Raw genomic sequence first — 25818 nt, 5'->3', positions numbered from 1 at the left:
CAAGTTTACTAGCCCAGCTGCTCAATTACAAGCTGCTCTTAGCCCAATTTTCCGAGTATAGAATGGCTATCGTTTAATTTTTTATTTTCTTGACATATGAAAAAGTGGTATGACAAGACTTAAGAGTTGACTTACATTAGTTGTTCCGTGTGAATAATAAAAAAAGTGAAAATGGCGGAAAAGATCAAATATGTCGTCCGTTACGTATTTTAATAGCAAGTTGCATCACTTTTTTCTTAAACTTGGAAAAACGCTTTATAATGTATATCGATGATAGAGAGATATTTAAATGGTAAATATTTTTTATTTTTAATTTGAAAATTGCGAGTTTAAGTCACAAAGAAGATAAAACGAAAGGAGTAAAAACTCCTAAAAAGTGTTAAAAACTATGTATTTTAAAAAAACTTGATGCGGTATCTCTAAAAAAAAAAAATTTAAACCAGGAGGAAAGTGGAGTGAAGTATTTATCTTTCTTTTTTAATAAACTATCAAGGAAAAAAAAAAGAGATCTGACTTATTTCTTGACGTATATACGTATGAGCTACTACCACTTTGTAATTGACAAGAAAAGAATTAAAAACAAGTATAATGATGTGGAAAACATTAAAGTAATCGAGTCATTTTAAAGATAATCAAATATAAATAAACATTCATTTTATAACATAAGAATAAGCATTAATTTAATAAATACAAATGAAAAGTATCATGCATAACCAGTTAATCTACATAAAAATTGTTTTATATTATTCGTGAATATATATGCCAGCTCGTTTACAACAGAAATCTGTTAGTTATCTCTGAAAAGAACATTAATATTCAAAGTTTGTAGATAAGGAGACGCGTGAACCTTTCTTGCAAGAAACACAATTGGCCTTTGCTGTCCTGCTTTCGGAACCTAATGAATCCATATTTCTCATTTATTTATTTATTTCTATATCTTAAAATATTATCGTCATTATAAAAAATACTTATCATTTTAAAAGTTGAATTATTCTCTTATTCCATGTTTTACTATAGTAAAAAGTTCATATACGTCAATAAAACACGTAATAAGTAAATAGTTATACACGCATCCCTCCTACTTAATATTTTTTAAGGACTACTATATAGATTAAAAATACACCAAGTATTTGAGATGAAAAAAATAGTATGTTGACTATTTTTTTTTTTTATCATATACCCACTATTCACCGATAAAGATATATACCAGACAAATCTATACACACCATAAAAGGAAGAGAAATCATTTAACAATTTTTGTCACGTGGGATATATACTATTACTGAACTAGTAAGTAAGTGGCTCCTTTCAAACACCGACGTAGAGGTAGAGCACCCCAATGTTTGGACCACGTTTACGTAATGGGACACGTTTCTTTATTTTTTTTAACACTTACCTTATTCGAGTATCATAAGTTATTTTCTCCCTTTTTACTTAAAATAGCTCGTTTTAGAAGTGACATACCTAGTAATATTGTAATAATTATTATAGTGCTTACATTTATTAATTATAATTTTAAAAATAATAAATTAAAATTTAAAAACTTTAAATAAGAATATAATAAAAAAACTTTTTTTTTATTTTTTAAATTTATCAAAAAAAAATAAATAAAAATAACTAAAAGAAAAAATATAAACAAATAAATAGAGACACGAGCACCAAGAAAACAAAAAAGGAAAAGAGGCTCCACGAAAAGGCAGCACCTTATGTGCGACTACAGTTGAAATATGTAGAAAGTGGCCAATGGGTGCGTACTGCGCGTTAGGCATGAAAATTCATGAAGATGGAGATACTTTTTTCGACATCTCCAAATTCCTTTATTACAAAAAATTAAAATACAATGAATAAGTTGTAGTACTTTATTATTAGATCACATTATTTATTATGTATTAATTTAAAGTGGTTTGTGTTATTTTTAAAAATTATAAATCACACATTTTTTAGAAGACTTATTAGTAGATATTCTTTATGTACCCATCAAGAAAATAAGAAGAAGAAGAAGCAGAAAATGGAGAATTCAACTACCCAACTTACAAAATGATAAACTCTCACTCTTTTGTTGTATGAAATGGAAGTTTTTAAATTATGGAGTGTGAAAACAGATGGAGGGATTTAGTACGTTAAACATGTTTAATTAGAATTAACTCGATTTAATTATGTAATTAATTTCTAGTGTATCAGTCTGGAAAATGTTCTCTACTGAAAGCTAAGAAGATGTCCGAACCTCAAAATGATCAAAGCATTTGCTAGAAACAAAGTTTTTTTTTTTCCCACTCCGAATTAATGGAAAATTCGTATTATAAAATATGATATTTCCAACTGAAATAACAGATCAATGAATGGTGAAAATGATTTTTTTAATTAAAAATTTGTGGGCGAAAACACTATTTTTTACCGATTGAATTAAATATTTGTAAAATTAGCACTGAAAGTATATGTTTATTGAATTATTTTTTTTAATTTCAAAAAGTTGAAATTATAGGAAAACTAGATATTTTTATTAACTTTTGGAGCATATAGTGTACAAATTCTGCCGTCTCCTATTGTGATGGTCAAATCAAATAACGCGCAGTTGTTTAAACGGAAACACAAAAAAATACAAAAAATTGGTCTTCTTTTGCGTTTCTAAAGGTAAGACATTGACGTAAGTTTTAATATTCACACATCTATTTTATATCACTATATTTATTTTTATTTATGTCGTATTTTATATTTTTTAAAAGTCAAACAGTTTAAATTTGATAGAAAATTTATGCATGAAATTATAAAATTTGTATATTTATAAACTATATAAAAAATACTATAAGCTACACCAATTAATAATAAAAATTATTTAAAGATATCTGAAAAATTTATGATCTAATTTTTTTAATTTCAAGCTACAAAAAATATCACATAAAATAAATTTAATATATAGCTAAACAAAAATCTTCTCTAATCCTGATTTTTAAAAATATTATGTAAAAAGTTCACATTTTGATTTAAATTATTTAAACATAGTTAACGCATTGCAAACATTTTTAATTTAATTTGATGGTGACTCTTTTTATTATTAGGTTAATTCGATCATTCAATCTTACAAAAGCCATATATATAACTAATTAAAGTACACAGAATATTTCGTTAGGCAAACGCATACGACTCCCTCTTCCCCCTTTTAAAAAGTTTCAACCAAGTAATTCTAGGTGAATTTGTAGAAATATTAATACTGAACTCATTATATTTTTATCATAGAAATTTTAATATTAATATTATATGATATTACTGCCCACGTTTTTTTTTTTTAAATTAATCTCTCTGATGGACGGCGAGGCATTTTCTAAACAATATTGTTGTACTCTGCAAAATGCTTATCTATATTTTATTTTAATCGCCATGAGTTTCTTCTTAATTCTAATGGATGGTATACTGGCGTCTTTAGAAAATAAAATTCATCTTGAGTTGGTGATTAAACTACTCCCAGATTCTTTTTAAGTCTAGTAAGAAAAAGAAATGAATATAGGATATAATTCACTAAATTATTCTTAGTAAATGTTATTGAATTGCACGTTACTAAAAAACTTTATTTCTTTTATATTTATAAGAAAATAGCTAAAAAAACAATTTGTATCTTTAAGGTATTTTTATTTGATATAATTTTTTTTTGAGCTATAGTGATAGTTAACATATGATAACGGTTATAACAATTATTTTAAATAGATAAAGCGGTTATTAAAAAAAGGACGCTGGGAGTAATTAAATTCATTTTCTTTCCTTACAAAATTTAAATATATATGAACTGATTGTTTGAATCAGGTGAATGAAAACTGAGGTCAAAAATAGTTTGGGATGCATGAAAAATTTTAGTATCATGGAGTTAGAATGCAATGGATAAATGCCTCATAAATTTCTAAAATCATATTAATTAGGCTTATGTCATTTTACTGGTGGTCAATTTATGCTCAACCTTTTGACAAATTAATGCTTTGTAGTTTGTACGTATTGATAAATTGCCCTAAAATTTAAACTACGATTTGCTAAATGGGTGTCTATTTAAACATATATCTGTATATAGTCACAATTAATATTAAATTAAAAATTTTATACCACGTGTTTTTTGGTCTCACTTTGTCTATTTTAGTAGTCTTGATACCAAATTTCTGCACGTGCGTATGAAATACGTACCTGAGGAGAGGAAGTGACTGGGTAAATTGACATGAAAACACCAAAAACCTCATTTATATTTTCTTTTTGTTCCATTAAAAAAAAAAAGTGAGAGAAAAATCTCAATCTGCCATTAATTTTTTTATTAGAGAGAAAATGTTAAATATAGAAAATCAAAAGTAAGAAATTGCAAATATTCTCCCTCCATTCTTCCATGCTGAAAATAAAAAATAAGAGGGCTTATGGTTTTCTTCAAAATAAAAAAAGTATGTTTTTGACCATTAGCATGGTCCATCACCTCCTGTCTCTTCTTCCTTTCTTCCTCTTCCTATTTCCTATAATCTTTCATCTTTTAATTAATTTTCCCTCTTTTCTATTCTCCCTATATTATCCATAATCTTGATTCTTGATTTTTTGTTTCAAACATCTGAAAATTTTCAACTTTGAGGATTTTAATCATATATCATAATGGGCAACATATGTTTTTCTAGCTCAAAAGTTAGTGGTTCTAACAGCAACACCCCTTCCACCACCACCACAAATACCGCCGCCGTGAATGGCCACCGTAATCGGCGGAGCTCAGCGAACCCGGTTTCTGCAACAACAAATACATCAAGAAAACAAGAGGGGTCTCATTACAATCGACAGAAAGGTAAGGATAACGGTGGGGTTAAGCAACAAACGAGAAATTCTCAGAAAAATGTTAAGCATAATACGAGGAAGCAAAGTGGGATTATTCCTTGTGGGAAAAGAACGGATTTTGGGTATGATAAAGATTTTGATAACAAGTTTACAATCGGAAAGTTGTTGGGTCATGGACAATTTGGATACACATATGTTGCAACAGACAAGTCTAATGGAAATCGTGTGGCTGTCAAGAGAATTGAAAAGAAAAAGGTTTTTTTTTTTCTTTCCCCATCCTCTGCTATATCTAATTCTTATGGAGTTGTGTAGTGCACCAAATTTGGAATCTGTGAAAATTTCTGTTCAATCCTAATTATAGGTTCAACTATTTCTTCTTTAATTATTTTTAAATGTCTTTTGACTTTGGTTGACTCAGAAGAATATACATTAACTACTGAATTGCGAATTCACATGCTTTATCCTTTCTGTTTTTAGTTCATGTCTCTGTTTATTTGGTTCAATCAGTGTATTTGTTTAGCTTTTGCGGTTACAAAATACTATCTTCTGCTAATCTTGAAATACCAATTTAAGTTGTTGTTAATTTTTAATGGATTGCTAACTGGTGAAGCTGTGCTTTTTAAGAGACATAAATATATCGAAAACTATAGGTTTATGGAAGCTGTTTGGTTAATTATGATGGTTGTGGTTCTAAGCATTGACATATAGGAACACCTAACACTGGACCTTAGTTTTCTGTGATTAGTGCTGCTTGTTGTTATTATGTACAGTTAAATGGAAAATGGCTTCCTTGCCTGGTTTAGAGAGAGTCAGTTTTTAATCAATAGGTAGTGGTAGCTTCTTTGGTTTTCTGATGAATGGACTTATCTGAAAGTGACTGCACAAGTCTTGGTTATTGATGCATGACGCAACTATTTAGTTCGCCATCGGCTTCTATGGAGAATAACTCTTCTTTAAGGTTTGTCCAACTTTGTCTCCTATTATCTCTGCACACCAGTTATGATGTGTTCATCCTTCTGGAATGATGGGGTTATTCATGCAAATAAGAATATTTGCGGAAGTTTCTTTTTTAGAAGCTTGTTAAGTTTTATACTATTTTTGCATAATCAATTGCCTTATCTTGAACTTCTTGATGTTCCAGTTTATTACAACTATAGCATAACTCTAGTGAATCATTGCAGATGGTTGTTCCAATTGCAGTTGAGGATGTAAAACGAGAAGTCAAGATATTGAAGGCCTTAGCCGGTCACGAGAATGTAGTTGATTTCTATAATGCATTTGAGGATGATAACTATGTTTACATAGTAATGGAGTAAGTTTCGTTATTAAGAGCTCTGTATGGATTCGTCAGGTCATAGTTCTTTCCTTACAATCGATTATGCTAATCTAAAGGAAAGTTGATTGATTACAAATTTGTTTTCCTGTAGGTTATGTGAGGGTGGAGAACTGTTGGACCGCATTTTGGCCAAGTAAGTAGTATAAACCAGGTTTACTTAATATCGTGATTTGTGGTGCTTGCTCTATAATTTATTTCTTGTTAAGAAGAATACTTATGTAAGTTATCAATGATTTCCTTTGATTAGAAAGGACAGCCGTTATACCGAGAAAGATGCAGCAATAGTTGTCGGTCAGATGTTAAAAGTTGCCGCTCAGTGTCACTTACATGGATTGGTGCATCGTGATATGAAACCTGAGGTTTGCAAGAAGTTATGTACTTCCTTTGGTTTACTAATGCTGCTTTATGTTTCTTCTCTTACACACATTTCTTTTCTTGTAGAATTTTCTCTTTAAATCTTCAAAGGAGGACTCATCATTAAAGGCCACAGATTTTGGTCTTTCAGACTTCATAAGACCAGGTGATTGGATGTCCACAAATCTACTCAATGACATATTTTAGTTTAAACTCATTTTTCGTATTTGAGTAAAGATCTTTTTGCTATGGTGTATGAACTTCAATTCTTCATAAATCTGTTAAAGCCGTCAAAGATGTTTTTGGTTCTTCCTTAGATAGCAAAAACTTATAACTTTAAATCAATAAATGCAGGGAAGAAATTCCAAGATATAGTTGGAAGTGCATATTACGTAGCCCCAGAGGTATTAAAGCGTAAATCTGGACCTGAATCAGATGTGTGGAGCATTGGCGTAATTACATTCATTTTACTTTGTGGTCGTCGGCCCTTCTGGGATAAAACAGAGGATGGCATATTCAAGGAGGTGAGCTGCTAATATTTATTCTTATAGCTCTGCAGCTGGGCAACATTTTAAATTGTGATTCTTTCTTGGAAATTTGTGGAATTGTGTTATGATCTTTAAGCTCTTCTAGGAAATAAACTTTGTATTCTGTCAAAGTGGCATATTTACCAATATTAACTTTGCATAATACATTTTAAAAAATTGCATAATTCTCTGTCTGATTAGCCAATTTTACATTTGAGATTTCAAAATTTTACTCCAAATATGGTACTGATGATGAATCTCCTGTATAGTTTTGCTTTATTATTCTTAGTTCTTGATTAGCTTAGTCTGCATTCCATAGTCGGTATTGAAATTTCTTAAACCTGAAATTTTCTTGTTCTCTTTTGAGTTCATTGAAGCTACGGCTGTATCTTTGAATTTGGGTTGTTGGTTATTTAAATAAAATCTTATTCGAATGTGTTATTTAATTCCTTTGAGAAGTGTAACTTGTTCATTGTCATGTTTGATGAAGTATTTGTGCTTTTAGCTGATTTAGTATTGTTTATAACTCCGCTTCTACTATGCTAAGGTCTTACGAAACAAACCTGATTTTCGTCGCAAGCCATGGCCAACTATAAGCAACAGTGCTAAAGATTTTGTTAAGAAATTATTGGTGAAAGATCCTCGTGCTAGACTTACTGCTGCCCAGGCCCTGTGTAAGTAATTATATTCTGATTTAGTACAATCTTTTTAAGTGATGATTACGTTTTACAATTACGAAGCATGATTATCGGAGAAGTAACTCAAGGTCCAAAAGATTCATATACTGAATTTGTCAATTTTGATTCGGCAACTTCATTAGCAATGTGTTGGATGTCCATTTATCAATTCTTGCTATATAGTCCATGCTTCTGCTAAATTTCAAATAATTATATTGAATAATTTTCATTGTTTTCACTTAATTAGATGTTACTGGTATTCTCGTGACCTTTGAATTGATGATGCAATAAATGGTAGTTTTTTCATACTGATATATATGAACATTTCAGCACATCCATGGGTCCGTGAAGGAGGTGATGCATCTGAGATTCCACTAGACATATCTGTCTTGTCCAACATGCGGCAATTTGTCAAATACAGTCGATTAAAGCAATTTGCATTACGGGTAACTTCATAGCTTTCTTACTTTCATAAAAAGTAGAGAACATTAACTTCATGCAATTTCATTATCTGGCAGGCATTGGCTAGCACACTTGATGAGGAGGAGCTGGCAGATGTCCGGGACCAGTTTTCTGCAATTGATGTGGATAAAAATGGTGTTATTAGCCTTGAAGAAATGAGACAGGTATTTCCCTTATTTCATGGTCTAGTTAGTTTCTTCCTGTACAGTTTCTCTAAGTTTCTGGCTAACATCGTAAGCACTTATATTCCTGTCTTTGCAACAAAGCATTGTGTAATATAATGTCATTTATGTTATCACTTATGACACCCAATTCTAATGCAGGCCCTTGCCAAGGATCTCCCCTGGAAGATGAAAGAATCGCGGGTTCTTGAGATTCTTCAAGCGGTAAGCTAATATATTTAGGAATGAAAGTATATCACTATAATAATATGGCATGTAAGATCAAGTTATTACTATGAAATACCTTCTATAACGTCAAGCTGGGACGTGTGTTTGCAACCAATTTAGTCCCTACTCCTATGAAAGGGAATAAGGAAAGAAAAGGACTAACGCACCTAAGAGCCATCCACAAAAAGGAAAAAGCGAAGATGAAAAGGAATGTGATGTCTGTCACATAGTAGTTCTGTAAATTTCCGGCTTATGAGTCCATGCGATAATCTGAGGGTTTACTCAATGATTGCAAACGCTTTTTATCTGCCTGTGTATACTGCATTTCCTACAGTTGAAGCATTTTGTTCATTGATTTTTCAGATTGATAGTAACACAGACGGGCTTGTTGATTTCCCGGAGTTTGTTGCAGCGACTCTACATGTGCATCAGTTAGAGGAGCATAATTTGTTAAAATGGCAGCAAAGATCGCAAACTGCTTTTGAGAAATTTGACGTTGATAGAGATGGATTCATAACTCCAGAAGAACTTAGAATGGTTAGTATGTCGTATTTTCTTGTTCAAGTGATCAACACTGTTGTATATATAAATTCTAGCTTTCAAATCCTACAGAGCGTGATTTTTTTATTCTTAGATTGAATTAAAGATAAAACAAAATATTCATATGTGGCTTTTACTTGTATGCAGCATACCGGCTTAAAAGGCTCTATAGACCCATTGCTCGAAGAAGCAGATATCGACAAAGATGGAAAGATAAGCTTATCAGAATTCCGGAGGCTTCTAAGAACTGCAAGTATAAGTTCGCGAATGGTGAATAGTCCAACGGTCAGAGGCTCTCGCAAAATTTAGTCAGAGATGTGAAAGTTATCCATGAGAAAAAACCAACTTCATTTACATGTTCTCATGTGATGTGCTGCTGCAATTCTGTATGTAGAGTTTTGCCAGAAAAGGAAGTTGCTTTCTCCTAAACAACCAGCAGCAATTAAGGTTTGTAGCATACATTCTTTGTCACTTTTTCTGGGGTTCTCTTTGAGTATGTATGTATGTATGTAATAGCACCTCATTAATGATAAATCATAAAAGTATACATGTATCACCTTTTTTGAACTTGTCATTATGTAACAAACAAACAAAAAAACTTTTGGCCCATGCAGGTCGACCTTCTCGTTATTAGCACGACGCTCTAACAATGGGTCACTGTTATGATTAATAATTATTTGTTTGGATTTATATGGAAGTTTAAAAAAAATACAAACAAATACAATATCCAGTTAAAAAAGGACCTTTCGTTTTCGTAAAAATGATCACAAGACAACTATTTTCAAAATATACATCCAGTAAAAATGACCTTTTGTTTTCCTAAAACGATCACACAACAACTATTTTTGAAATATATATCCAATAAAAAATTATCTTTGTTTTTTAAAAAAATGATCACACGACAACTATTTTCGAAATATCTAATTCAATAAACTATTATGCTGATCAACAATAGTTGTTCTTCGAGGCTCGCCTTAAATATATATAAATTATCGAACACTTGATCTTCAAGCAAATCAAAGTGGATCATAGTTTATATGTGTATTAAGTATATGTCTATGAGATAGACAGTGAGGATATAATGGCGCACCTCTGTGGCGTTTATTGAAGGATTCAATTTTGTACGAATACGAACATCCTTTTAGAACTTATTTTTCATAATATTCCATCCATATTAAAATAGTTATCACCTTTCATTTTCTTTCTTAGAATTGGAAGAAAAAGATTGAAATGACTGTGAAAAATTGAACCTATACCTTTCTTTGAGATTGAAACTCCAAATTATTCTTTTCTTATGAAATGTTTATTATTCGTAATTAATTTGACTAATTATTAATTATATATGATTAACTTAAATATTCAAAAACTATATAAAAGAAAAACTACAAGTTACAATTTTCTCCTATAAATACAATGATGTATATCTTAAAATATCAATAAAATTTATGTATATATAATTTTGATTATGAAAAAAGACATTGTGATAGGTATTTTGAAAGGGAAAAAATGTATTCTTACACTGACTTGCAATTGATTCTTAAATAATTTAGAAAATAACATGTTAAGAATAGATTGATATTATTCTAAAGGGAATTTTGTACGAAACTTATTGTATCAAGAGCTAATTACATCATATTCTTATTATTTTTCTAAATTATAAAAATCTCTTCAATTTGGTGAAATTCGGATAAATTATTCAATGTCTCGATACATCACGTACGTCCTGATATATTCTATATAGTGATGTATTTGACTAATATATCGTTTAAAGTGTCCGAGAATAAAAATTTACTAATTTTTTAAATTGATATGAGATTTAATAGATATAATAAAATAAATTATGTATTTAGATATGATTTCTTTGAACATCGAATATTTCTCAATATAAATTTAAATCAAATTTTTGGAAAAAAAAATGGAGTAATAAAAAAGAAGTGGATACTTACGATAGATGTAGGGCCAAATTGGATAAATACAAGTCTAGTATGTCAGGCTGAAAGCTCTAGAAGAAAACAATAAGTAGGAAGTAATTTGACTAAACTAATTTAAGATCATATAAGTATTTATTTTTTTTTGTAATACATTGGATATTCGTCCATATTTATACCCAAATCAAAGTGCAAAAGGGTGAGAATAAATAATTAATTATGTCTTAATTTTTTTTTAATATCAAATAGAGATTATTAACAAATAGATTGAAAATTTTATTTTTATTAAAAAAGACAAATATTTATGGACAGAAAAGAGGAAGCTAAAAATGTGATAAATTTAAGTGAGGTATTCGTTATCAAATGACTCTTGGGATATTGTAAAGCATATTATTGGAGCTGGTATTGACCTTAGATTAATTTTTTTATGGGCCGGTGATTTATTATTCATGCTTTCACCATAACTCAACCTAAGTCGTTATAAAATATTAGAGAAAATGGTCTATTTTCACTCTAAGTTGCTTCATCAATTTGGCCTTGCAAACTGTGTTACTTTTTTATTTTTGGGTTTTCCAATGTGTCCCCATGGATTCTAGAACCTTTTGTCCTAAAGCTGATTTGACACTCGAAACATTGAATATTCTTTTTTTCCATTCTTAATATGTGGTTTCTGAATCATTTGATTAATATAATTATTCAAACTATAGTATATAGTAATATATAAATGTCACCGAAGAAAAGTCTTGGGCTGATGAATCAGCGGACATTATATAAGTGTCCATCATGCTTTTGAAATATATTAAAAAATGATGATCAATATGCTTATTTCTCAGTCTGTGGGCGTTTTGAACATATATATACACCGATCTTTTCATTTGGATCACTCATGCAAATATTGGTGTCCCACTCACACAAATAAATTTTTAATCCTCCTTATTAAATATGACTAAGTGTATTTTTTTTATTTATCAAGTATATTACATTTTGAGTCATCATATCTCTAGAGAGAGAGAAAAAAGGGTACAAACTCCTCCTCCATCCTAATTAGTTGTCATTGAAATATAAAAGTTCTGAAGATCTTGATTTAAAGGGAACCGATTGTTGAATTCTTCTTCAACTCAATTTATTTATGTATTTGATGAATTTTGAAGCATGTCCTCCCATTATTCTTGCTCTGCTTTAGTTGCCTACTCTCTGATATTTATCTGAAATTATGCAATCATATCATCTAAAAATTTAACATTGTTATCTTTGTTGAAAACGCAAAGTAATCACGTGTGGTACAATATTAGTAGTAGGGTCTGAAAAGATGGAGGGTACATGCCTCTAACATTATCCTTTTGGTAAAGTGACTTTTGATAATGTCATGTTATGAATATAAATTTAATAACTTTGTAATTGTCTGTATATGTTTATTAATTAGAACATAGATCCAATATGAAAGAGCATAATAGAGAAACAATAAATATATATATATATATATATATATATAGTGGGGTCAAATTAAGGAAACACGAGTGTTTAGCTAAGCACATCAGGATAGAAGAAAACGATCCCTCATGAGTATTTCAAGAAACACCTAACTCTTTGTTATTATGTGACTCTTGGGACCCCGTAAAGCATATTACTATACCTTTTTTTATTAACTTATTATTTACTTTTTTTATGTTACAATGTAATTTATTGTTTTATCGGACAGAAAGATATAATTGTAACATCAAGTTAATGTTATGTTTTGTTAGTGGTATACGAAGACATCATCATCAAATAATTTAACATAGGAAAAAAACTTTTTAGGCAGAATGTGAACATTTTTATCTTTTAAACTTTATTAACTTAACATTGCTAGTACTTTGCATACATTATCTTGAGATAATGTATGTACAATTTTTGTGAGAAACTTTATCTGGAGTAAAAATAAAATAACTAAAAAAAAGTGTAAAGTAATCAATAATAGGTGTTTGGATATTATTTCTAAATTATTTTTAACAGCAATTAATTAAAAATAATAGTTATTTTTAAATATGTTTTTTTTATAGCAATTAAAACTCTTTATAAATTAACTAATGTTGTTAAAAATATCATCTTGTTTAATAATATATATATTTTTTACCTCTGAAGTTATTTCTATCGGAGTGGAACATGAATTTTAATATAAGTAATACATGAAAGGCAAGAAAAAGGTATTTCAAGTTGAACTTAATAAATGACATTAAGAAGTTCAAATTGCGTTAAGGTATATGCTCCACTTAAAATTTATTTTAATACTTTGTGAGTGGAAAAAAAAAATTATAACTCTCCCATCCAAGTTGATCGGTAGTTTGCTAAACAAAAGTCCTTTAAATATTACAAAAACGGTCTATTTAATTTAACTGGATGTTGCATCATCAATTAGCTAATAGTTGCAAGCATTATATGACTTTTAATTCTTCTTTTTTGGTGCTTGCATGGGTTGTCCATATCTAGAACCATTTTTTTTTCCATGAGATGATTTTGACAGGTTTTCTGGAAACAAATGGTGATCACAAATTTTAATGCATGTATAAAATAATTGATAGTTTCAAAATTGTGGGTATAAGATAAATTTGTTTGATTTTTTCAAAGATGTTTTATAATTGATTGATAGAACTCTTTGCTATGGATTAGCAGACACTAGATAACAAATAAGAGTAGTTGTCTATGTCCATTATGGTTTGATAGAGATATGGATCACTCTTATCTTTAAACATAATTTTCTTTAAGTGGCGTACCGTTTGGGACATGACTGAGTATTATTATTTTAGAGATAAATCTTCATAAGTGATGAATTATTGGTTAATCACATGGGAGCTGCAATATAAGTCAATAACTGAACGATCATGTTGTTGAGAAGCCAAGGATTTAACCTAATATATATTATTATTAATGGTGTAAAAGATAGTAAATATTGATTTATACTAGCATATTAATATTATCTTTAAATTAAATTATCATTTAATATTCATTTTAAAAATTAAAATACTGGAACTTATAACTTAATTGCCTGAGTATTTTTATAACAGTAATACATGAAATTTAAACACATAAATCATAATATATACAAAGCAGTGACACAAAGATTAAGGATAAAAGAATACTTCCTTACTAAAAAAACAAATGACAATTTATGTTGGTTCAATTTACCAATTCAATTTATGTTGGTTCAATTTACCAATTGTCAATGTCAATATTCCACTCTCCAAGAAGAAACTACTCCCTTTAATTATAGTTGTCCATTATTTATTCGACAGATCTTTTAAGAAACAATAATAATAGGGATAATATTACTTTCTTTGTTAAATTGACATACCTATTATGAAGAAAAATTGATATAGTGAGTTTATCGTTTTACTCTTATTAATTATGAAGTGGATGGATTAAAAACTTAAAAATTTGAGAAGTTCTATATTTTTCAAAATAATAAATTGAAGGTATAATAGAGAGAAAAAATTGTTTTTTCTTAATTTATTAAAATGAATAAGTAATTAGGGACAACTAAAAGTAAAAAGTGGACAAGTAATTAGGGACACAACGTACTTGTCTATTTTGAATAATCAATAATGAATGATTTTTTAAACCTATTACACCCTCATTTAATTACTTTGGTAATGTATAATTTCTTGAAAATGTTAAGTGTTAGGAATGTATGCATCTACTTACTTAAATGGGACCATGTCTTCAAGATAAGTCCTCAAAACAATAATAATCACTAAGTAAGGAACAAATGCATAAAGTAAAGATGACAATCAACTTAATGTGGAAATCTCCCTGCTCAAGGGAGGAAAATCACAACCTGCTCTCAACAAGATTTTTCAAAACCACTTCTACTAATCTTTAATAAGCAAAAGTAAAAGTCGGTTATAAGACAAGAGATTAACATACTAATCTCCACACTAAATAATACTCTCTATCACTTAGTTGAGCATGAGTAGATACAACACTGCTTTCTATACTGATCCAACCTGATTACTATAGACTTGAAGTAAAAGTCGAAGTTATCTTTAACCCAACCCTTACAATGATTCATCCAAGTTTGAAACGTTTCTATCATAGTTGAAACGAATCCTACAGCAAGCAACCAAAGACAGAAAATACAAAAAGCAATAAATGCACTTCGATGATTTGGGCGAGCTTCCAACTCTGCAAAGGACCATGTCACTACACTTGTGAGGAGATCATCAAAATATCTAGAAGCACTAAACTCATATTAAGTCTTCAATCTAGACAATTCATAATTTATAGGAGTAAATGATTAACTGACATTATTTTTTTAATAGGTGTGTCAATTTAAACATGGCAAGTAAATAGTGACAAAGGGAGTACTATTTTATCCTTCGACTTTATTGAAAACATGTGTTAAATGATACTACCTCCGTCTCTAATTACTTGTCCACTTTTCTTTTCATAGTTGTTTCTAATTACTTGTCCATTTTGACAAATCAAGAAAACAATTTTTTTTCTACCTATTATACCCACAATTAAATGACTAATTACTTTGAAAAATGTATAACTTTTTTTCCACTTTATAATTAATAGGAATAAAATGATAAACTTATTACGTTATTAATTATTTTCTTGATAAATGTGTCAATTTAAAAATGGACAAGTAAAAAAGACAGAAGAAATAAATAATATTTAATAAAAAAAGTAAAACAGATAAAAAATATAATTATCACTAAATCTTCTAAACTAAAAAAATATTATTGAACAACTATTTTTATCGTTGAAATATGAATTATCAGAAACACACCTTTTGTTGTCAAATTATGGTTAGAACATTCAATCGATGATTTATTTTGTCCTTGAGTTTTAGATGAAAAGGTAAAACCATGAACATGAGATTTGAACTATTTTAAACAATTTTACTCAATCTATATTTTAAACAAATAAAAAACAATTTTAAAAAGTGAATAAGACAACGTTAATGTTTATGAATTAATAGACGTGAGCGGCGGTGGAAAATGATATGGATTATTGATGTCTTGTGGTCAGCTTAAAGAGTTTGGACCCACTTCCCTTTCAACGGTTTACAACCATTCCAATTTTAAGATTTTTGATATTTTCATCAAGTAGCAGTAGCTTAAGCGCATACAAAAAATTAAAATAGCAACCCAGAAATTTTTAATACTTGTAAAATCATTCTAATCGATTCATTTAACCTCTCAAACGAGACAAAAACATAATATGTGGATACTGACAACGAACTGAATTGATGAATCGGATAAGCAGAAGTCATGACTCACCAAATACATAAAAACGGATAAGCCTTTCCTTCCATAACTTCTTTGTCCACATAATTGCATAATCGCCCCTTCCATTATTTACTTATCTTTTTGGTCCCCCAAACCTTTTTTACATTTTCAGTTAAAATTTATCCAATTCTTCTATATAACTTCAGCCCCTTCGCCTTCTCTTGACTCATTACACTCCACACACACACACCAAAAAGTAAAATAAACATGCCCATCATATCTACTACTTCCCCTCGTTCGTTTCTTCAAACTCCGCCACCGCCGGTGAATATATTTTCCTCCGGCGATAATTCTCTTCTATCACCGTCTTCCGTCAGATTCCGTCAGTCCGGTAACTTCACCACCGCCGCAGCGGCGGCGGCGACTTGCGCTTCCGTCGAAACTGAATCTACCACGTCAAGGTACTCGACGCTGCCTTCTGACATTATCCATGCTTCTTCGGCGTCTTTCTACGAGATTCTAGGGATTCCGATCGGCGCTACGATCCAGGAGATCAAGGCAGCTTATCGGAGATTAGCTAGGGTTTGTCATCCTGATGTGGCGGCAATTGATCAGAAGGACACGTCGGCGGACGATTTCATGAAGATTCATTCTGCCTATTCTACTCTTTCGGATCCGGATAAACGCGCCGATTATGACCGCCGCCTATTCCGGAGGCGCCGGAACGTCAATTTATACTCCGGCGGCTGTTCTCCTTCAGCAATGTCGGCATTCACCGGCTATACTACCCGGAACTGGGAAACAGATCAGTGCTGGTAGCTCTCTCCATCATTTAAAGCCTGTTGTATATTTTTCTGAGGCATAGTGGGAAAGAGATTTTTTAAACGAAAAAAAAAATTAACTTAGATTTGCTATCTTTACTGTTATCTTATTAGAGTTTCTACTTGTATATGCTGATTAATACTGACATGAATTTCAAATCTCAGAATTCCACTACTCGTCTGGTCCTCTTTCCCTTTCTCTAATTATATATATTTCCAAAAAAAAAAAGGCCACAAGCCCTCCGATAAGAATATTGATTCGATAAGAGCTCTTTTTTAATTTTAAAAAAATTGCTCAATCGTCGATATTATGCCCAACATCGAAACCTCCGTGCTTTTACATATTTCCGTTATAATAATTTGTATTTTTTTTAAAAAAAACAAACTAATCTTTAAATCCTTGTCAAAACCAAAGGCTGGTAATTTCTTCTTTTCCCCAATAAATAAAAGTAAAAGTAAACTCTCTGCAAAAAACTTAAATTTGATTGATTCATCTGATGTAAAATTCAAGCATAAAAATTAAAAAAATTTGAAAGCAATCTAACGTATTCTAAAAGCTCTATCATCTACTAAAAAAGAACATCAAAAGGTTCGTGATTAGTAACTAATTAAGTAATTATAATTAATCAAAAAATCATAGTTTTATGAATTTAATATGGATACGTCCAATTGAATTTTATGTAAATCCTTGTGAATGCAAAACTGGAGGCTGCCACTAGGTTGTGTCTCTTGTAAAGTAGTGGAGTTTTAAAGTTTTATCAAATTGGATAATATTTTAATATGGATATGTTCGGATAAACGGATTGCACTAAAAGCAGTCCCTACTGGAGGATGCACTCTTTGTTTCTTGTAAGTAACTTATACTCTGTCCTCTCGTATTAAATAATTCATTTTAAATTTACACCATATAAAATAATTGATTCTATTAATTTAAATTTATACGTTCCATCTATATTGATAAATATCAGCATAATTTCTTAAAAACATAACGCTTATGGATAGAATCATTAAAACAGATACAAAGTATTTAATAAAAAAATTTATTTTTACATATCACTTTTAATATATTAAGAAAAAAAAATTGTTTTATCATATTTTATCCTAAACATTAAATATTAATTCTCAACAGACATTTTTAAGAGTTAAAAATAATAAACATTATTTAATAGGAATAATTTGGTAGAATATCAATATCAATTTCAATAGTCAGTTTTTTATTGGACGTGCCAGGTCGATAGTAACAAGTAAAAGTTAACGGAATATTTTTACAAAATTGTTTAGTATAGAAGCTATTGAATTTTTTTTGATTAATTTTATTTGATTTAAAAAGTGAATAAATAAGTTGGGACATGTATTTTTTAGTAAAGTGATTAATTAATATAAAACTAGTAACTAAAAAGCAGGGACTAATGAACTATCATAAAAATGTGGTGTATTGAATACCATCTTGCCTCATATTAGATGGATATATTATATTTTACACGATAATTAAAAATTATTAATAAATTGATCAATTTAACTATTTTGTTCTTTATTTATATTCGTTAGCCTCTTGAAAAAAGAAATTCTTAAATCTTCAAAATTTGTTTAAAGTTAAAACTTTCAAATACTAATAATAGTTGGATAAAATGAAAAGAATTGAATTTATTCTATCTTGATTTAGTCAGCAAGTGATTAGCGTATTTGATTGTGAATCGTGAGAATGAAAAAGAAAACTAAACAAACCTAATACGATAATTTAGATGAGTTAAAGCTCCAAGATCTTGAAAAGAAAAAAAAAACTAAAAATGGGAATGGGGGCAAAGTCTCTGACTTTAAACTCACACTTGAGATGGACATAGAAAATGGTGACATAATTTTGGTTTTATCAGCTACAATTTATTTATGTGGGATATTTTTATTTAATCGTTTGACAATTATTTTTTATCAATTCTTCATATAAAATTCTTATTTTGATATTTAACTATAAGAGAATAATTTTTATTTTTATAAAAAACCTCTTTTAAATATTTTGTATGAATCGAACAACACATGAATTGGGTAAGATAAAATTTGGTAGGGTAGCCTATATGTTTGGCCCTTTGCATGATCTTATTAATGTTTGGCCGATGTGAAAAGACAAAGGTACTTCCCTTGTGAATTCCGATTAATTAGATTTGCTTTGTGTGTGACTTGTTTATTATTGAAATTTAACCTATATAAATTAGGACAGATCATTCACAAAGACAATAAAATTATCCGGACAGCTGCTAAGTAATGTTCAATCATTTGCATCAAATAATTGCTTCGTTACTGGTTATATATAAAGTTTATAATACATTTTCCTAATCGGTTCATCAAACTTCACCTCTTAAACCAAACTGAGAATTATAAGGGACATACCAGACTTGCTAGAGAATCTAGCTGTGACTAATTCTTCATTTAATATAAGAAAAAATTGTAGGTAGATCTGTGGCAGTTCCAGGTTTAATCTCCATTTTAAATTATTTATGTAATTTTGATTTATCATGAATTACAAAAAAAAAAAGTAATTTTTTTTAAAAAAAAATTATGATCCTGAGAAATCGTGATTTTTTTTTTAATGGATATCGAAAAGAATAAAATAGTATAATACTAATAGGGCTCCATAACAACTTATATATATATATATATATATATAATTCGCTATACATATACAATTGAAGTGAATTGTAAAAAAAGAGAAAGAGAGAAATTATATACAATTTTAATTGTAAAGGGAGAATTGAATTGTATAAAACGAGAAAGAGAGAAATTATATACAATTTTAATTTGTATAAAACGAGAAAGCGAGAAAGACAAAAAAAGACTTGTGCAAGGAATATACAATTGAATTGAATTATATAAAACGAGAAAGAGAAAAAGTAAATACAATTTAAATTTGAATAAAACTAGAAAGGCAAAAGAGACTTGGGCAACGAAATATTTGTGTTGTATAATTATAAGTGTATAAGACGAAGATACATGTATTTGCATGTGTTTATACAATTTTCTCTCGCTTTATGCAATTAAAAACACTATTTATATAATTCTATTGTATAAAGCGAGAGAGACGAGCAACGGAAATAAGCGAGCCAGAGAGGGAGAGTAGCGAGCGAGAATATGAGGTAGAGAGAGACTGACAAATAATTTGCTATGAAACACAAATAAACCAAAGGATAGCTACTATATTTATTTTATGTTATTAGTTTGTCATTCTATACCATTACAAGGTCTCTTAATCCCTTTTAATTTATTTTAATTTAATATTATCCATATACACAATTACTTTACATTTAATTAGTTTTTGAGATAATTTTAGAGACTTTTTCATATTTTAAACTCTATAACAGTAATTTTTCTCGTAATTTATTTTATTTATTGCTTATGAACTTTTCAATATTACTAATAAATATGACCGAAAGTTGTTGCTTGGTAAATGTAACTTGGTAATTACGAAGTCTTCCTATGATTTACACTATTATATTTTTCTTATATAAATATAAACAAAAGTTGTTGCTTGCTAGACGTAAAGTGGTAGTTACTAAATTTGCTTATTACTGCACTACAACAAATAAATAATTTTGTAATTATATAACAATAATAGTATAATTATTTTTTTAATTGTATTTAATAATAATAATAATAATTACAATATTTATAACAAACATTTTTTTATATATATATATCACTAAAAACTTAAAAATCTTTAAATACAATAACATTACTTCATTTACTACTTAATATTATTTTTTAAGACGATATATCATAATTAACAAAAAAGTATATGACACTATACCTACAAGTTGATTACATTATTATTCAACCGATACAAGGTAACATGGGCTGTCTTGATTCTCTACCGGCCATTAATAATAATTTGAGTATCTGACCTTTCTATTTCTTGCACCAGAAATATTCAGTGGGGCCACCATCTTATCGTTAAATTGTCACACAAAATTGACAAAATTCTTAAAGCAAAAATACAAGTACTGAAATATTTTTTTGGATACATTTAATCTTGCATAATAATAATAATTAATATGATAAAAAATCATGATCACACTCGATAATTTATATTAATATTTCAAAAGAAGAATTCCATATGTTCAGATATATCAATTAGTATGTATTCTCAAAATATTCAATTATTTAATCATAATTTGTTAATTTGACGAGCAAATAATAAAATATCTATCATAATAAGCGTTAAGTTGTGATGCCAATTGCAGGCCCCCTGTTACACAGTGCCGTACCCACCTTTACCAAAAAAGGTCTCAAGTCACACCCTTTTATAGAAAAATTATATTGTATTCACATATTAAATTTTTAATTTAATAAATACATATATAAATATGAATAACTCTGAATAAAAATTCCTTAAAATCATAAATTTTAATCATATAATACTCATAATTTTTCTACTATAACTATTAATACCCCTTTATAATAATTTTACGTCCGCTACGCCATTAAATATCAAAATAAAATATTTAATTAGTTAGAAAGATGCAGCCCCTCGACACATAAAAATCTCCATAATTAAAGGAATTAATTAGCTGGAGCCATTATAATTCTTTTATTCTCTTTTTTCTAGATCCATGCAACTTGCAAGATAGCACTGCAAATTTTCTGGAAGCTTGAAATTCTGTTTAAAAAAATTAAAACAAAAGAATAAAATAATTGTTTTTTTCTAGTTTAATTTGAATTAGAGCGATCAATATGGAATATATCTGTTAGGTCAGCCTGGTTTAGTCTGTGATTTGATAGGTGTGAGATATGATTTGTGAAGCTCATTAAAAAAAATTACTTTTTAGCTAGGCCTGAATGCAATTTGTAGGTTTGAGAAAACAAGATAGGATCGGCTCATGGGCTAAATAAAAATTAATCAAAAAATTAAAAAAAATAGAACATTAAAAAAAAGTCTACAGTAAAAATTTGTTTAAAGTTTAAAATATTTACAGTTTAAATACAAATTATATTTATAAAATATGTACTACATAAAATAAAAAAATTCCTAAAATTTCTAAAAAATCGCTACATAGGCCATAACCTATAGAATATTGCCAGTTTTTGTATTTTATTATCATTGGAAAATAATTAAATTAATAGTTCTATTTAACTAGTTATATTTTCACTTGAAATTAAACTTAATAAATACTATATAAATAATTTTATTTGTATATTTGATTAACAAATAGTAACTCTAACCTCATGTAGTATTGTCTTGTCGATATTTATTATAACATTTTAAAATTATAATTTAATTTTAAAAATTATAAAAAGAGGACTAGCCCAGCAAAAAGACCATAGCCCATGTACTTGTGCGTCAGACCGGTCATTTTTTAATTTACACAAAATACGGGGTAGCCCGACCTGTCCCGTCAAATTGCAAAGTCAGGGCGGACCCACTTTAGATTAAGGGGTGTCAAGTGATACCCTTCGTGTCGGATATTGCATTGTAGGTACAAGTCAAATTTAATTTATATATATATATATATATATATATATATATATATATATATATATATATATATATATATATATATATATATATATATATATATATATATAAGTATTGATACTTATTAATAGAAATAAAAAGTCTAGTCTAGTGGTTAAGGGGCGGCAAAAACTCCTCAATATTATGTGTTAAAGCCCCATTAGGCTCGTATGTATGGATTATTTCAAATAAAATAAACAAGTTCATATTGACAACTCTATTTTGCACTATTGTAATCTTTTTCTTTTTTCTAGTTTATTACAATCACTATATATTCCTGAATATTTTATATTTATAATTTTCCTTTTTAAAAAATAAAATAAAATTGTATACTATGTTTAAAAAGAAAATAATAAATAGAAGGGGAACTTTCATAAAGACGGATGAATGAGTAAAGTAAGTCATAATCTACAATAACTTCATTCACTCCTCTTCGCTTGTCAAATATTTCTTAATTTATAGCTGTTTTTACTAGTCATTTTTTGACAAAACAATAAATGACAATTTATTTTTTTCTTTTATACCTTCAGTTTATTTGCGACCCTATTAGTAAATAATGATAAAATGATAATCTCACTACATCAATTAATATTTTCTTAATAAATATTTCTAGTTAAATTTTGACAATTAGAAAAAACAAAGGGTTATTAATTAAATTAAATAATCCACGAAAACCCTTTTGAAATTGAAAGTTTTCTATAAATGATGAGGAATGTAATATGATCGGTCATATTTTTGTTTATAATAAAATACGACTAAATAAGAGAAAATCAATTTAATCCCTACAAATTCTCCATCCTCCTAAAATACTTAATTGTCATGATTCTTTTTTTAGTCAAAATTATAAAATAAAAATTGACTAACACTTCGTAATGTATGTTTTCATTGTATTGATATACAATAAATTATAATTTATAATACTTTCTAAATGATTTTTGAATATTTTATTTTTTTATTTAAAATATTAAATTAATATAATCAAATATTCTTTAAAATTAATTAAAATGACTTTCGAAAAGCATCATACAAAAATTAAAAGTGGACAATGGAAAGTGATGAAGCATTACTGAGGATAGTAGTGTATCATGTTCATTTTCATAAAATAATATTATATATCATACTCAATATATATTATTGTTTGAAAAAAAAACTTTTAACTTATGAAAAATAAATTATTCACAAATAAAAGATGAAGAAATATAATTTTATTAATAAAACAAAATGAGTATAATTATGCTTCTCTCTCAATTTTTCTCTTTGAATTTTCTACATTATTCTAATGTTGTTAGTAGCGTCTTTTTCCAACTATAGGCTAATTGATAAGTATACAATAAAGCTATAAAAAGTCTACACTGGCTATAGACTATAGCTTGTGTAAAACCATAGAAAGTATACACTAAATAAAAAATGATTATAGCGTCAAGTATTAGCACTCTTTGCATACGTTCTTAAAGCCTCTAGTGACATTATTTCTATTGACACTTGACTAATATCGGTAAAGACTTTAGCACTCTTACTAATGTCAATATTTAATACCGCTAAAAGTAATTTTTGTTATATTGACACTGGCTATAGACTATAGCTTGTTAGAAATCATAAAAAATATACATTGATTATACAATATTACATACGTATACATGAGTTATACACCGGATATACATTTCGAAAATTGTCAGCCCAACAGTCATAGAAAGCCCAAACATTTACCTTTTGGGGATTCACTAAGCCCAATTGTGAGGCCCGTATTCATTAATTCTATATATATTTACTTGGTAAAGTAACCCAGTTGTATGACCCAAATTAACATCAAATAATGGAAAACATAAAAAAATTTACTAGTTTATGAGCTAATTATTTAGCTTCATTATAGTTGTAATATCACGAATTTAATATACTTTTAGTAGTTAATTATATTCTTGACACACCTTCTCAAGTGTAGGTCTGATTATATTTTGGATAAATTTTCACATAGTTTTAATATGAAATTACAATTTATCCTCTTTTGTTTGTAACTACATTAATTCCTTAAAAAGTAACACAAATCGAATATATTAATATGTAGTTCGGATGCATTAAAGAATATCGGATACATTATAACATAAATTGGATACATAATATGTAGCTTAGATACATTAAAAACTAGTTCAGATACATTATAAAATAAATTGGATACATTAAATATTGGCTCAGATACATTAAAGAAATAAGGAAGTTTAGAGATTTTTAGAAATAGAAAAGGGTATTGAAAATAAGAGAAACATAAGACGTGTGTTTCCGTAATTTTTCCTTATATTTTCATTGGCCAAGCACTTGATTTTTTTTAATATGGGTGACGGTGAGATTCAATCCAAGAAGCTCTGATACATGTTGAAGTGTGTAATCATCTCATGTAAAAGTTTAACCTTTTAGATGAAACATACTTTTTATTGTTAATTATATCCTAAACAAAAATAGGAGAAAAGTGTTCTAGATACACCGAATACAAGGGGATTCACAAGTATCTAGGATACATAATAAATTCTATTCGTTTCTCTTCCATTTCACTCGTCACTCTCCTATGTATCTGGATACATAGCAAATTTCACTCACTTCTCTCTATTTTACTATATTGTAGCAAAAAAATACATGTATATAGATATATTTTCCTGAATATATATAAAGAAACTCTCAATTAATATTATAAGATACATAATATTTGAAAAGTATAGGTAACAATACAATATATATTTTCCTCAATATACTGTAGGAAATTCTTAATTAATGATAAAATATACAATATTTGAAATATATAGGTAACAATATTATATATATTTTTCTCTAATGATAAGATTTAGGAAAAATTAGTAAAGTAGTCATAATTTCTAACTTAATTAGTAAAAATATTTACTCTTTAAAATATTTAGTCAAAATGTTAAATTATCAATATTTTAAAAATAATTTGTAAATACTATTATTTTGTCTTTCCTTTTTTTTTTCTCAAAAAAGTCCAACATTAAATATATTCACTATCCATTTCGACTTCTTCTAGACTTTAATACCATTAAATTTATTTCTATCTTTAAGATTTTTAATTTTTTTTCTCTTTACCATTTTGACTATTATTGTCTCTCATTGTTGAAGAAGAATCAATTATTCAAGTTAATATCAATTCGTTCAGATCTATCGATCAATTCAAGAAATCTCTCAATACATAAAGGTATTTTCGTAATCATCTTTTATTTTTGTGAGATTTCATAAGATTTTGTTTTCGAAATAAAAATTGTGTTGAATTTTGGATTGTATGTATTAC

At 28.3% G+C, this 25818-nt stretch overlaps 2 protein-coding genes across 2 annotated transcripts; both read left to right on the top strand.

The window, feature by feature from the left end:
* Positions 1-4145: 4145 nt before the first annotated feature.
* On the top strand, positions 4146-9637 carry LOC101260391 (calcium-dependent protein kinase 18-like). The gene is made up of 12 exons (XM_004232444.5): positions 4146-5040; positions 5967-6097; positions 6213-6254; positions 6369-6480; positions 6563-6641; positions 6830-6999; positions 7550-7676; positions 8010-8125; positions 8198-8305; positions 8465-8527; positions 8894-9067; positions 9218-9637. Exons 1-12 carry the CDS (start codon positions 4612-4614, stop codon positions 9377-9379), a joined length of 1713 nt encoding a protein of 570 aa, XP_004232492.1. The 5' UTR covers positions 4146-4611; the 3' UTR covers positions 9380-9637.
* A 2164-nt stretch (positions 9638-11801) lies between these two features.
* Positions 11802-17204, top strand: LOC101260685 (chaperone protein dnaJ 11, chloroplastic). Its single transcript, XM_004232445.5, has one exon. The coding sequence runs from the start codon at positions 16476-16478 to the stop codon at positions 17025-17027; it is 552 nt and encodes a 183-aa protein (XP_004232493.1). The 5' UTR covers positions 11802-16475; the 3' UTR covers positions 17028-17204.
* The last annotated feature ends 8614 nt before the right edge of the window (positions 17205-25818 follow it).

The sequence above is a fragment of the Solanum lycopersicum genome, chromosome 2, assembly GCF_036512215.1.
Source record: "Solanum lycopersicum chromosome 2, SLM_r2.1".
NCBI classification, from domain to species: domain Eukaryota; kingdom Viridiplantae; phylum Streptophyta; class Magnoliopsida; order Solanales; family Solanaceae; genus Solanum; species Solanum lycopersicum.
This window is presented reverse-complemented; position numbering and strand designations above follow the sequence as displayed.